Genomic DNA, 14084 nt, shown 5'->3' on the forward strand with positions numbered 1-14084 from the left:
CTGCTCCTGTCTCGCAACCCCATCACAACGCATCTTCTCTTGACCACGTTATGAAAGACGAGGGACCAACTAACTTGCAACGGAAAGGAAATCCTCCCTGAATCAGAACCACACAATCCTTCAATATGCGCTCCTTCCAGACTGTCCTTGCCTTCCTCATAGTGGCCATGACCAACATGGCACTTGCTGGCCCCGTCATTCACGCCACGGCGATGATTCTGGCTACCACCCTCGTCGACACCGTCCTCTCCTCTGGTTTCCAGCACTCCGTGGTTGCCGCCCCTGACCGCATCCACTCCGGCCGAGCGTTTCCGTTCCGGACGAGCCACGAGACCAGCTGCTTCAACGCTTCCACCTTCACCCCCGCGGGAGGCGGCAACTCGACCTTGGTCCCATGGGCCGCCCTCGCGAACGAGAGTGACCCAGAGTCAGATCTCGCCGTGTTCTACGCGTTTACGGCCCTCTGCAAGAAGATCAGCGCCACGATCCTGACCCGTAACATACCGGTAAATGGTCCCCTTCGTCGGCCCCGTGCATTTCCTCAAATCAACCGTTAGAGTTCCTAACAGCCATTTTCTGTACCACGTGAATAGTACACCCACTGCGAGCCCGACACCTACACAAACGGCACGCACAGCATCATCGCGCAGCTGATGTACCTCGGCCCGCAGGACATCTTCGACATGCGCGGAAAGCACGATATCTGCATGGGGGCCATGAACCTGCCGCACGGTTGCACATACGGTGGCCTGTTCGAAGAGGTGCCGCTCTGGTACAACTCTCCTAATCACACGCAGTACTGCAACATCCAGGCACGACCCATCCTGGGCCCCTGCTCGGACTGCACCGGGGGCTTGCTTGCTTGAGATCCTTGGGAGGCCTTGAGCGTTGGGAGAGGACTGCGACGGGATAGGAGGTTTCAGTTTGGGGCTTGAGTGACGACTCGAAAGGATGGATGAGGTAACACGCTTCGGGCCGCTCTAGAGGCCCCAGTAGTAGATGAATTCATCCGGCGTTGCAATTTTCCGAAGACTTCCAGCCTCCATTGTGATATACTCTTTTCACATTTTGCCAAAGTGTTGTGGACTCCAAGGTCTGGGCATGCCAAACAGTAATCCGTACCCCGTGTCAATGTCTCGCCCACCCGGTCTAGAAAACAGTGCCGGGGTCGAACCCACGGAAAGCTACCGATTGGTGCCCGTACAGCGGAAGCGGGAGGTGATTGTGCCACCTCGGCTCGGTAGGGCAGCAGATTGCACCGCAGATGCTGCTACATGAGATGTGTGCTAGCGAGGCAGGATGATGAAATAGTAGTGCCAGAGCGATAATGTGCCGGTGGCATGCGGGCGCCAGGTGAGTCATGATCGTATGACTGGCTGGGCTATCACACACGCGGCCGATATTGTGGCAGCTCTGCCCTGTGAGACATGTCATGGCTTCTCCCGGTGGTGGCACCTCGAGTAATGGCCCTGCTCTGTCTCCTAATGGTCTTCTTCCCATATGCTGACGTAAACAGCATGAACGTATATCATCGGTGCGGCAGAATGAAGAAAGGCCCCCTTTTTCCCAAGTCGTCACGTTTGCCTTTGGTGATCACCCATTTGGTTTGCTACTGTGCTGCTAGTGGAGCTTGCAGCAACACATGAGAATATATGTATGGAGGGTTAATGTGCAGTGAGGACGACTGTTCAGATTGGAGCCGTCCAGTGGGTGGTGAGAAAGGCTTGTTGTGGGGGGTTTGGGGAGGAAGGAGGACGAGGGTTGCTTGGTGGCCACACTAGCTGCCACCATAGGCCCGTCCCGCGGTCATCGGTAGCTTCCGACAGGGGAAGCGGAACCCCCACACGGGGGGGTGTCGACGGGGGACCAGCAGTGAGCGACACAGGGACTCCGCACTTCAACAGGTCTCCACTGTGACACAATCACTGGCTGCAGCATGCATGCGAAAATCTGAGCTCGTCGTCAATGCCTCGGATGCATTTGCATTTCTCCGTCCCCATCCCAATCCACATCCCCTGCATCACATAAAGAGAAGCGGAAGCAGAAGCAACAAGCAGCAAACAGCAGGCCCACAGTGACATATCCCCTCCACCTGCTTCGCACCTTGCCCCCTCTCATCAAGTCGCGGTCCTATGCGGGCCTCGTGAGGAATCGAGAATGTCCAACGGAGCTTCGAGCCCGCTGGGCGGGAGCAGCGATGGCGACGTAGACATGGACACCGACACCCTCGTCAACGGCAACGAAGACGAGGCCACCCCGCGCCCCGAGCCCGTCAACGAGAATGCACCCGTCAACATAATGCCTCTCCTCGCAAGGCGGCAGCCCAAGACGGAGCGGCACGACGTGTGCATTGTCGGCGCCGGGCCGGCGGGCCTCATGCTCGGGTATGGAGAACCACCACCTAACTCTCACCCCGTCTTATCCAGTTGCGTCCCATCCCGGCACTGAATCCTGTCCATCCCGACAACCGCTCAAACACGCCCGTACTGACATGCACCAGCCTGGTTCTCGCCCGCTTCGGCATCATGCCGCTCATCCTCGATGAGCGCGCCGACCAGACCCCTGTAGGCCGCGCAGATGGCCTCCAGCCCAAGACCATCGAAACTCTCCGCATGCTCGGCTTGGCCGACACCCTGCTCCAGCAGAGCGTCAAGATCTACGACATCACCATGTGGCAGTCCCTGTCGCGGTCCGGCGAGTCCGAGCTCCGCCGGGTGGGTAGGGAGGTCCACTACCCTGCCTTCATCGTCGACCTGGTCGACCCCTTCGTCCTCATCGGCCATCAGGGCATGGTCGAGAAGGCCTTCGCCTCCGACCTCGCCAAGCGCGGCATCAACGTGCGGAGGTGCCACAAGCTGGACTCGGTCAGCGTCAAGGACGACGGCACCGTGGAGGTCCAGAGCCAGTTCAACGTCACGCGGGACCTGAGGGCCTTCGACGCCACCTACCTCGTCGGCTGCGACGGCGCCCACTCGCGGGTGCGGAAGATGATCGTCGGGCCGACGGATCCGGGCGCCAGGGACGACCCGGATGAGATGTCGGTCTGGGGTGTTCTCGACGGCGAGGTCGACACCAATTTCCCCGACATATGGACAAAGTGCGTCGTCTTCTCCGAGCAGCTTGGCAGCGTCTTGATCGTCCCGAGGGAGCGGGATATGACACGGCTGTACATCGAGATGAGGCCCGACGCCGACATAGGCGCGGCCGACTCGAACCCGGCCCGCGTGCAGGCCGCCATCATGCGCCGGGCCGCACAGATCATCGGTTCCGACGGAAGGGGCCCGTACCGGATCCGGTGGAGGCGGGTCGAGTGGTTCGGCCAGTACCGCGTCTCGCAGCGGGTCGCCCCCAGCTTCTCCTGCCCTGTACCCAAGCCGACAGAGTCAGCCAGACAGCAAACCCCCACACCCGACACCATCAACCAGGCCATCGACGATGCCGACAACGAGCACAGGATCTTCATCGCCGGCGACGCCGCCCACACACACTCGCCCAAGGCCGCACAGGGCATGAACACGGCCCTGCACGACAGCTGGAACCTGGCCTGGAAGCTCAACCTCGCGATCCGCGGCCTGGCCAAGCCCTCGGTCCTCCTCGAGTCGTACTCGTCCGAGCGGCAGAAGATCGCGCGCGACCTGGTCGCCTTCGACTTCGAGCACGCCCAGGAGATGTCGCGCGGCAACCCCGCCGCCCTGGCCGACAACTTCCGCAAGAACGTGCGCTTCATCTCCGGCGTGGGGTGCGAGTACGCGCCCAACGCGCTCAACCTGGAGCCCGAGGGCTTCGACGACGTCAAGAACGCCACCACGGAGGACGCGGGGGTGGCGGGCGGCGTCGGGCTCCCGCAGCTCGGCGCGCGGCCCGGGTGCACGCTGCCGCCGGGCAAGGTGTCGCGGTACATCGACGCCAACCCCGTCGACGTGCAGCTCGACATACCCGTGCTGGGCCAGTTCCGGCTGTACTTCTTCATCCCGGACATCCTGTCCCCGCCCGCGGCCGCCTTCCTGGTGTCGCTGTGCGGCGCCATCGCCGAGCCCGAGAGCCTCGTGAGCCGGCTGTCCGCCGCCGCGGGGAAGAGCTACCTCGAGAGGCCGCGGGTGCCGAGCAACGAGGACATCTTCAAGCGGCCGGAGAGATACATCGCCGTGAGCCAGTTGTTTGCGTTCGCGCTGATCAGTGAGTCTTCTATTCCTTCACCTGTCCCGACCCACCTCACCGTTCCAACAAATACAACCAAGCCGCAGGGTCCCATGACAATACTAGACACACTTCGCTAACATCAACCCTCCCCCCTTCCAGCATCAACATCAAAGCACCTCTTCGAGATCTCAGACCTGCCCGCCATCCTGGCCCGCTCGCCCTGGACAATCTACCTGGACGACATGCCCGACCTCGACACGCGCGGCCTGACCTGCACCGAGAAGTACCTCGGCGCGCCGCTGCAGGACGGCGAGGTCGCCATCGTCAACGTGCGGCCCGACGGCTACGTCGGCGCCGTGCGGAGGTGGGACATGAGCCTCGGCGCCGCGGCCGACGACGCCATCGAGACGGGCCGCGAGGCCGCGCGGTGGCTGGACGCGTACTTTGATGGGTTCTTGCAGGTGCCTGAGTCTTGATGACACGACGATGGCGACGACATCGACGGTGCTCGTGATGTGCATGGCCACCATGTCATGCTCACTCCCTGACTTTGTATCCGTCGGTGCTGGGTTTACAGTTGCTGACCTGAGCTGGAGTACTCGGCGTTGGAAATCCGGCGGTGGTGCAGGTATAGCCTCGCTGACACTCATGAGCTGAGACCCTGGAGACCCTGGAACCTCATCACGTCTCACCCGACAAACAAGTACACAGTATGGTAATAGACATAAAATTGGGCCCACTATGGAAAGCTCAGCTGACGAAAAAAGAAATACCTGCCATACATGAGTTCCAAAAAAAAGTCCTGTAAAAGTAGCAAAAGCACTTCCTGGGTTCATATGGTGCTGACACCAACCCAAGATTTTGTCTTCCCTCCAAAGTACCCACCCGAATGTTTTCCACGCCGAATCATGCAATGATACTGAGCAAGATGCACATTGCACAACAACCGTAAATGATGCACCGGCTGAGGACCAGGGATCTCCCATCCGCCACTTCCCCTCACACCTTGACCCGGAAGAGGTACCGAAGGCGTATCTGCGACACGTCATATGCAATGTACTCATTGTACTGCAAGTACGCTCCGAGTACCTTGGTCGGACCGGGCAGCTTTCGGCTCGTGTCGGGCATCTTGATGCCCTTCAGGGAGGAATGGACGCACTGCGCATCTTTCCACACCGGCGGACCCGTCAGGCCTTTTCCAAAGGTCGACCAGACTCCCTTAGCCTTGGCGTGACTCGCTGCATTATACTCAGCATTAGTGAGTTCTTGCATTGGTTTGCCCAGCTCGGCCTCGCACAGCAGGAGAAGCGCTGTGCCATCAGAGATACTGGGGACGCAATAGTTGATGCTCTTGCTGCTCATGTCTGCGAGGTAGATGCCTTTGTCAAACATGTATCCGGTGGCTGGCGCCTCTGGAGGTGCAATTCGGAGGCCTTGGCTCAAGATTCCACCGAAGTTGGTGGCGCGGGAGCCGTGCCACAGGAGACGGCGGTCAGAAATCTTGTCAGAGATAAATCGAGCCGTCTCGCCCTGACGCTCGATGCGGAAGATGTTCTCGATGCTGTAGTTCACCGCGTGCGTGTGACCTCGCGTGTTGACGAGGTACTCTTTCAGGTGCTTGAATTCGGTCCCGTTGGGGTCCAACGCTGTCATTTCCTCCATTCCGAGGCCACGATACTGTCTGTCCAGAGGATGCAGACTGTTGCGCTCATCAATCTCCGCCTTCAGGATGTTGGAGGCATCTTTCATGTCAGCCAAGGTCTCAAGAAGTTCTATTTCCCGCTTGACCGTCTCCTGATTATTGATGATCGGTGGGCGGTTGCGTCCGAAACTGTGTGGGATGAGAGAGTAATATCGGTTGGAGAGGTCTTCGACCGACATGGAGTTGCCAGCGGCGGTGGCAGCAGCAGGGTCATCCATGCGAACCGAGAGGTCCTTCAGAGTTTGAAAGCCACGCATGATGGTGGCCTTGCTGAGCTTTCCCAAGGGAAGTTTGTCCAGGTCATAGTTCATGTCAGTCATGGCTGCAGCAAAGTACTTTTGGTTGAAGATGAGCTGCATAAGCTGCTGGACGTCAGGCTCGAGGGTGCAAGGCGGCGGGCCTTCTCTTGTCGCTCCCTTGCCATCGGAGGGCTTGACGTCTTCCTCTAAGTCAGAGTCCGGCTGGTAGCTCTTCTCAAGGAAGACGTATTTCTTGGGAAGAGGTTCGTTCATGCGGTTTGCCCAGGACAGACCCGACTTGTCTCTGAACTTTTTCTCGAATTGGACCTTGGCATCGTGGAGGGAGCCGTCTCCAAGAATCATGTTCTTCCCACGTTCGCCAACGCGTCCCCACCTAGTCCAGGTTTTTGCATCTCCCGTGGAAACAAGGACCTACAGGAAGTTAGTCATGGGCCACGGCCAGGCCAGGTAAGAACACTTGAGCACGTACTTGAATTCGGTAGAATTTGTTATTGTTGGCTCCGGCATTGGTTTGGTTGAGGGAAGCGTCCCAGATGACACTATCTTCATCGACGTGCACACCATATCCAGCGAGAGAGCAGCCTTCATCAAGGGGTACCTGGACATCCCACGACTTCGCAATCTGCTCCTTTCCTATGACAGCAGCCTTGCCGTTTTGTGCGACTTGGTCGAGCTTCGTCTTTTTGGCATTGGGCTCGTGGCTCGAGTCCATGGCAACGGGGGATGCCTGCCGCTTCGTGGGAGGATTGTTTGTGGCAGCAGGAGGCTGTGCGGAGGGAGGATTGGTGGAAGGCGCAACGGTATTGTTGCCTTTCGTGGTTCCATTCTGGGAGGCATCATGAAAGAGGTACTGAGCTTCAGGTTGCTTTGCATTTGCCTGTTCAGAGTCAAGCAGCCACTCGAGGCTGACGATGAAAATGCCACGATCCTTGGCCTGCCAAACCTTGGTGCACAACTTGTCAAAATCGGATTGAGTCGTGACACAATGAGTGGTGTCTGCGGTGACGGACTTTGCGGGCTCCCCTCCCAAGCCGGCAACCTTATCCTCCAGAACGGACTGTCGATAGCCGGCGAACCTTCCACTAAAAGCGATCACACAGCTATCAAGTGCCAATGCTCCACTTGCTGGTGGGACTGAGGCTGCAGCCTTCTTTGCCTTGGGCGGCATGTTGGGTGTCCTGGCAACTGCGATGTGGGTCAGCAAGGTCAATCATACTGTATCCCCCTGACTAGAACAGCCATCGGACGAAGGGGCAGGATCAGGGTGCGAACCTTGAGAACAGTACGGGGATCCAATGGGTGGATGGTGAAATGGCGAATTGGCTGATCGGAGTCGATTCAATTGACCATGGGGACCGCTGTTGGCAGCTGCAGTGGGACCGGGCCCACGCAAGGGTAAGTAAAGGTGGCGAGGCCTTGCGAACGGAGAGCTCAACGGTCTCCAACACAGACAGGCTCGGGATGGTCGAGGGATCAAGTATGCAAAGTCAAAGAGAAGTGATTGGTATCGGGAGGGTGTGCAGAGAAGGGCACTTTTTAAAATGAGACAATGAGAGAGCCTGAGAAATTGCAGACGAGGTGTTGACATTCACCGTGACCGCGTTCCTGCCTGCAAGCTGCTGTGTGCAGCCCTTTCCCTTTCGGGCATTAAGTCTTAGGCTGCAGCAGGCAACAGCTCCCGCTACCCACTGTCTGTCTCAAACGAAGTGATGCCCCCCCCCTGTCGTTTTGATCAGCTATCCCCCCCCCATACCAAAATTTAGCTATAAACGCAGAATACATACTAAGATTCTTATAAACACCCTTATTAACGTTATTTAACGCACTTAATTTAATAAAAGAAAGGTTGTTATAATAAGTAGCTATTGCTTATTAAATATAAAATTATAAATATTGCAATTTTATTTATGCTTAAACTTATTGCCGTTAAATAAATAGCTATAAGCTAAATTTTAATGCAATAAAGCAATAATTTAATAATATTAAAAAAGAGTTATAATTATAAATATTATAACGCTAAGCATGCCCTTATTATTATTATTAAATGCCGTTAAATTAAAGCAATGGGCTTTAAAAATATATAATATTCTTTAGTATAATAGGCCTTTTAAGTATTATTAATGCCTTCTTATTACTATATAAGAGCTTAAAAATCTTTTCCTTAATAAGCTAAATATATACTTTAATAAAATGCAATGCTTTCTTACCAAGGTATATTAAATTAATTGCTTAATAAAAACTATTATAAAAGCCCTTAAGGTATGTAATTAAATTAATAAGCAGGTATATATATTAACCTAGCAATATAATAAAAACCTTTAAAGCTATTATTTTTTTAAAATCTTTAAGTTATAGCATATTATTAAGATATTTATTTTTTATAATAAATTAAAACTTAATAAATATAATAATATAAAAAGAATAGGCTAAGCATTATTAAAATATACTCCTTAAGTTAAAAATTTTTTTAAGCAAGGCACTTACTTTTATTTATTGCTAATAATTATAATTAGCAATCTTTTTAATATTATAATATATAAGGGGTATATTATAAAGAAGTTCTTTTTAATATAGCTTTTTAAAAAAGTTTTCCTTTAAATAAATGCCTATTTAAGCCCTTAATTAATCCTTATAATAAATAACGCCTTATAGTATTATAATTACGCTATTTATATAGCTATTAAAATAAGGAATATTTAGCTAATATATTTACCGCTATATTTCCTTAATTTTAACTTAATTAAAATATATTTTAAGGATTTAAAAAAGTATATTTATTATTAATATTAATATAAAATAAATAACTATAATAGCGATAAGAAATTTATAAGTTTTTTATACTTAAGCGCTTTAAAGATTGGCTAATATATAAAGGCAATTAAGAAATATTTCCATTATGCATATATGCTAAAGAAGAGATTTAAGAGTAGTAATAATAATAAAGGGCAATAAAAATACTATATAATTAAAAAAAGGGCAAAAGAAGCAGCATTAATAAAAAGGAAAGAGTATTATAATAAGGTTATTTATAGCAAGTTTTTTAATAATAAGAAAGTTAATAAAAAAAGAATATTATTAAAGCAATTAAAAAAAAATAATTAATAATTTACTATAAGAAATATATTTAATTTTCTTAATTAACTCTTTAAATACTTAAATAAATACTTTCTTTTTATATATAATTACTTTATTAACTCTTTTGCTAATTATATTATTCTTTCTCTTATAAATAACATTAATTAAATACTTAAAATTTATTAAAAAATACCTTAAATTTACTTTTTAATATTAATATATTATTAGCTAATGTTAAAAGGCTTTTTGCTTATTAAAAATTATAATTCTTATTTTACGCCGGCATTAACGGTAGCAGCAAGCCCTCCTTTTCCTTATTGCTTTTAAAAAACCTAAAAAAGTCTTTCCTTTCCTTTAGGTATAGCTTTATAAGCCTTTTAACTAATTTAATACCATTTAAGCCCTTTTTATTAAATTAAATATCCTTTTTTAAGTATAAGGCTTAAAAATTAACGCCCTTATGCTTTATAATCTTTTATAACTTTATTAATTACCTCCTTTTTGCTAATATATAAAAATGCTTTTATAAGGCCTTAAATATAAAGTCTTTATTAAGGGCCTTTTAATTATTAAATACTTATAATAATAATAATAAAAGCATAAGCAATTAATAATAATATATAGGGCTGCCTAGGTAAGAAGCTATTAGCGTTGATAATATTAGCAGCCTTTTAAAGCCCTTTAATGAATATGCTAATAAAGGCGCTAATAGCATTAATAATGGCATTGCTAAATACCTATATTTAAAGCTAAGGGCATAAAGATTAATTAATAAGTTAACCATTATATTAATACCGCTCTTCCTTTGCTTATTGCCCTTTCTAAGCTTTTTTTATTTGCATATAAGGCTAATATCATTATTACTAAGTTTTTTATTATTCTTATTAACTTTAATAGCATTTATTTACTTAATAAAAAGCTCTTTTAAAGGCCCTTAAATAGCAGCCTTGCTATTAATTATTACTTATACTTATATATTTAAATTAACATTAATAATATTTATATGCATATTATTTTTCTTAATATAGCATTATTATTATAAAAAATCCCTCTTATTATAATAATAATAATTAACCTTATAATAAGAACCCTTAAAGCATTATTATATTTGCATTAGCTTTTTATAAGCCTTAAAAATAAATAATTAATTGCTATTTATTATAATTACTATATAAATAATAATTAACTCTTTTTAAGGGCTTTAAAGTAATAATAACTTTTTTATTAAAAAGATACTTTTTAAGTACTTAGCTGTTAATAAATTATTTATTAAGCTAAGCATTAACTTTATTAATAAAAAAAGCTTAAAAATCTTAATATTTAATTGCCTTAGCGTTATAATGCTATAAAGCATTATTTATATTACTAAGAATATTACTTTATAAGTATATATAATTATAAAATAATAAAAACCCTTGCTTAATAAAAGTATCTTTATAATTTTATTGTTAAAAAGTTTTCCCTTAAGATGCCTTTTAATTCTTTTTATTATACTTAATTAAATTAAAAATATTTTTATTTATAGCTAATAATTTACCTTAAATAAAATTTATAATAACTTAATTATTATATTTTTTATATTAATAAGCTTAGCCTTAATTTAATTCTTTATCTTAAAAAAAGCTTATTAAGTAATAAATTAATATTAAAAGCCTTATATTTATTATTATTAAACTTAAAGCTTTATTGCTTTATTAATAGCATTAAAAAAGCCTTTATGTTAATAACTTTTATATATAATATTAAAAATGCTTTCTTTAGCAACTTTCTTAATAAGGAATGGCTTCTTAGCTTTTTAATATTGCTACTTTTAGCATTATTAATTAATAGCGATAATTTAAATATACTTAATATTTCTTAGCTAATATAAGCACTTTTAGCTTTATTTAAGCTGCTTAAAGCGTTATTTTTATTAAAAATGGCTTTAAGGGTAACCTTCTTAATATTCTTAATAATATGCTAAGCAATATATTAAGTAGCTATATTTATTTTAAAAGGGCTTTAATTAAGCTGCTAGCTTTTATTTTATAATAATAATAATCTTTATCTTTATTATTAACTTCTTTATATATAATAATGCTATTAATTAATTAATATATACTTTATTAATAAAGTAAATAACTTAATGTTATAAATAAATATATAATTGTAATAGCTAAGCTTTTACTTTTTAAGGGCCGTTAAAATAAGTTACTTATTAATTTAAGTAGGTTATAATTACCTTAAGCTAAGGCTAATAAAGCATATATCTCTTAATATAATAAGCTTAAATTAATTTTATTACTCTTAATTATTTTAAAGATATATATAAAATAGGGTTATTAATGCAGTCGCGAAATCTTCCGCTGCGCCAAAAGGGAGAGGGACCCACTGGTTGCCCAGGGGGCTCTTTTGCAGGCTTATTAAGGGCATAATAAGCCTACCACGCTAGGCTTCAGGGGCATACTGCATCAGTTATAATAACTTTTCTTTTGTTAAATTAAGTATATAATAACGTTAATAAAGGTATTTATAAGAATCTTAATGCGTATTTTGCGTTTATAGCCAAATTTTAATGCGAGGGGGGACAGCTAACCAAAACGACAAGGGGGGGGCATCACTTCGTTTGAGACAGACAGCAGTTCCCCCCTCACCCCTGCCTGGCAACAAAGACAGTGCTCCTTCCATTCACGTCACGTACTCACGTGTTCTGTCCTACATTCAGTGCAGCCACGGGTCGCTGCAGCCTTGTCCATCTTTGCCTGAAGTTTTGGGGTGAAGTGGGAATTTTATCACTTCCACCTGTACCTCCCAAAAACACTGTAACACAGCGACACCTTGGGTAATTATTATCTGTGCTCGCTCTCCTCTTCTGCACAAACTCTCCTCTGCCCACAACAAGGCCACCACTGGTCATCCTCTCAAAGCCCCTGCGAACCACTTTGTCCAGCTGCACCCCAAACACACTGCTTCCCACATCAAGATGGTGTCCCAGACTTCACAGCTTGTCAAGCTACCACGCGAGCTTCTGGACAACGTCACCAGCTCGTTGCCCACACAGGACTTCAACACACTTCGCCTCGCCTGCAAGGACCTCGAGACCCAACTCTTCGAATACTGGGCCAATTGCTTTTTCAAGAAGAGGCAGTTCAGTAAGCAACCATATCTTTGCGATCCCCCAACTATGTTTCTGAGTGCCAAATGCCAAGTACTGACCCATTGTAGTGATTGATGAATTCTCTCTGCAGACTCTTGTCGACATTTCACGTCATGATGCCCTGTCCAAGGTCATGACTCACCTCGTCATTGGTCTTGATGAGATGCGAGCTTTCAGCAGCCAATCATCACACCTGCATTCCTTCGTCGAGTTTGATCGATGGCGAGCTGCTGACTGTGCCCAGAAGGCCCTTCTTTATGGAGGTGGCGCAGCCGATCTTCTGTCACAAGCCTTTGTCAACCTACCGAATCTCAAGATCATTGATATTCGTGACTTCAACTCCAACACTCGCTATCGAGATGCCGCCCCTGGCAAAGGGGTGCCTCAATGGCGCTCCTATGGCTCATCCCACTATCAGCAGTGGTCCCGTGAAACGCCCTGGCTCATGAGTCTCAATTCTCCGACAAACTTCACTGACACAGTATTCCTTGTCGTTCTTACTGCCGTTTCCCGATGCTCAACAACGGTGCAGAATCTAGAAGTCATTCTACGCAATCGGCAGATTCATCTTGGAGACGATGCGTTCAGCATCTCTCGTGTTCCGGACAACCGCCTGGCCAACACCCTTCGTGGTCTTACCAAACTGCATCTTGACCTGGATGCGCGTGGCTCATGGATGTCTGGACGCCAATACCCTCTGAGAATGGTCATGCCTGAGCACGACTGGTTCGATCCACACACTGCATATCTGCGACGTTTCCTTGCGCTTACACCCAGCGTCACATGGCTCAGGCTGAACTTCACTCCCTACCATGGCAGCTCGTCAATCACCTCTCCCTCAAGGCTGATCGCGTGGCTGGGGCTGAAATCCGACTATGCCCCCCCATCAGATGCACCCTGGAGGGAAGGTAATCCGCCCCCTGTCACGCTCCCGTTACAAAGGTTGGACCTTGGAAATCTCACAACAACTTCGGCTACCCTTCGTGGACTGCTCAAAAAGTTTGAGAACCTCGAGCACATCAGCATGAGGGCTGTTTGGTTGCGAGATCCTGCGGCCACCTCTGACTCGCATCTGCACCACACAGACAACAATGGTGACTGTTTGTGGGCGAGAGTCATTCGCAGCCTCCATCACACCAACCCAAAACTGAAGCAGGTCGAACTGGATAACGTCTTGCAAGAAACATCTGGCAAACGCAACGCCATCGTTTTCTACAACGAAGACAAGCCTGCGGAGTATGCTGTTTCCACCAAAACCCGAGTCATTGATACCACAACCTTAGAGCGGCTCGCTGAAAACACCTGGACCGAAACCCGCTGGTACAAATCGCAACGAAATGGTGAAAGCATGGATGAGGATTCACTGGATGAGGACTCAGCGGACGTTGACATCGACGATGAACTAGAGATAGACACCGACGGAGGTGAGGCAGATGAGTGAGCATGCCACAAGAACACCTATCAGTACTGCACCACATTCTCATATCATGGAAGGATTGTCGTTATCTCGAGGATTATTTCTATGGTTTTGATGGCGACCACTCTACCCTCTTTCTTTGGCTCTCCTGACAGAAGAGCCCGTCAGTTCAGTGGGCGAGGAGATATTCTTGGAAGGGCTTGTTCAGGTAGCATCCCGTAGATTATCAACTGGGAGTATTTCCAGCGACACGCCATGTTCTTGTTGCTTTTGCGAATGTGCTAACCCACTTTGAGGCGTCAGGAGGGGTACCAGAGGGTTTAGGCCGTGGTTAGCATGTCTCCTGCACCCGCC

General features: G+C 47.0%; 4 protein-coding genes across 4 annotated transcripts; 3 read left to right on the top strand and 1 right to left on the bottom strand.

Moving 5' to 3' along the window:
* Positions 1-125: 125 nt before the first annotated feature.
* Positions 126-866, top strand: INS49_015407 (uncharacterized protein; the record flags this gene model as incomplete). The annotated part of the gene is made up of 2 exons (XM_043176088.1): positions 126-506; positions 672-866. 2 exons carry the CDS (start codon positions 126-128, stop codon positions 864-866), a joined length of 576 nt encoding a protein of 191 aa, XP_043019543.1.
* A 1291-nt stretch (positions 867-2157) lies between these two features.
* INS49_015408 (uncharacterized protein) lies at positions 2158-4616 on the top strand (the record flags this gene model as incomplete). Its single annotated transcript, XM_043176089.1, has 3 exons — positions 2158-2384; positions 2501-4176; positions 4300-4616. 3 exons carry the CDS (start codon positions 2158-2160, stop codon positions 4614-4616), a joined length of 2220 nt encoding a protein of 739 aa, XP_043019544.1.
* A 523-nt stretch (positions 4617-5139) lies between these two features.
* On the bottom strand, positions 5140-7270 carry INS49_015409 (uncharacterized protein; the record flags this gene model as incomplete). The annotated part of the gene is made up of 2 exons (XM_043176090.1): positions 5140-6513; positions 6572-7270. 2 exons carry the CDS (start codon positions 7268-7270, stop codon positions 5140-5142), a joined length of 2073 nt encoding a protein of 690 aa, XP_043019545.1.
* A 4869-nt stretch (positions 7271-12139) lies between these two features.
* INS49_015410 (uncharacterized protein) lies at positions 12140-13754 on the top strand (the record flags this gene model as incomplete). Its single annotated transcript, XM_043176091.1, has 2 exons — positions 12140-12308; positions 12382-13754. The coding sequence occupies 2 exons, from the start codon at positions 12140-12142 to the stop codon at positions 13752-13754; spliced, it is 1542 nt and encodes a 513-aa protein (XP_043019546.1).
* Between the last annotated feature and the right edge of the window lie 330 nt (positions 13755-14084).

This window comes from Diaporthe citri (genome assembly GCF_014595645.1).
Source record: "Diaporthe citri strain NFHF-8-4 chromosome Unknown scaffold_9, whole genome shotgun sequence".
Classification (NCBI taxonomy): domain Eukaryota; kingdom Fungi; phylum Ascomycota; class Sordariomycetes; order Diaporthales; family Diaporthaceae; genus Diaporthe; species Diaporthe citri.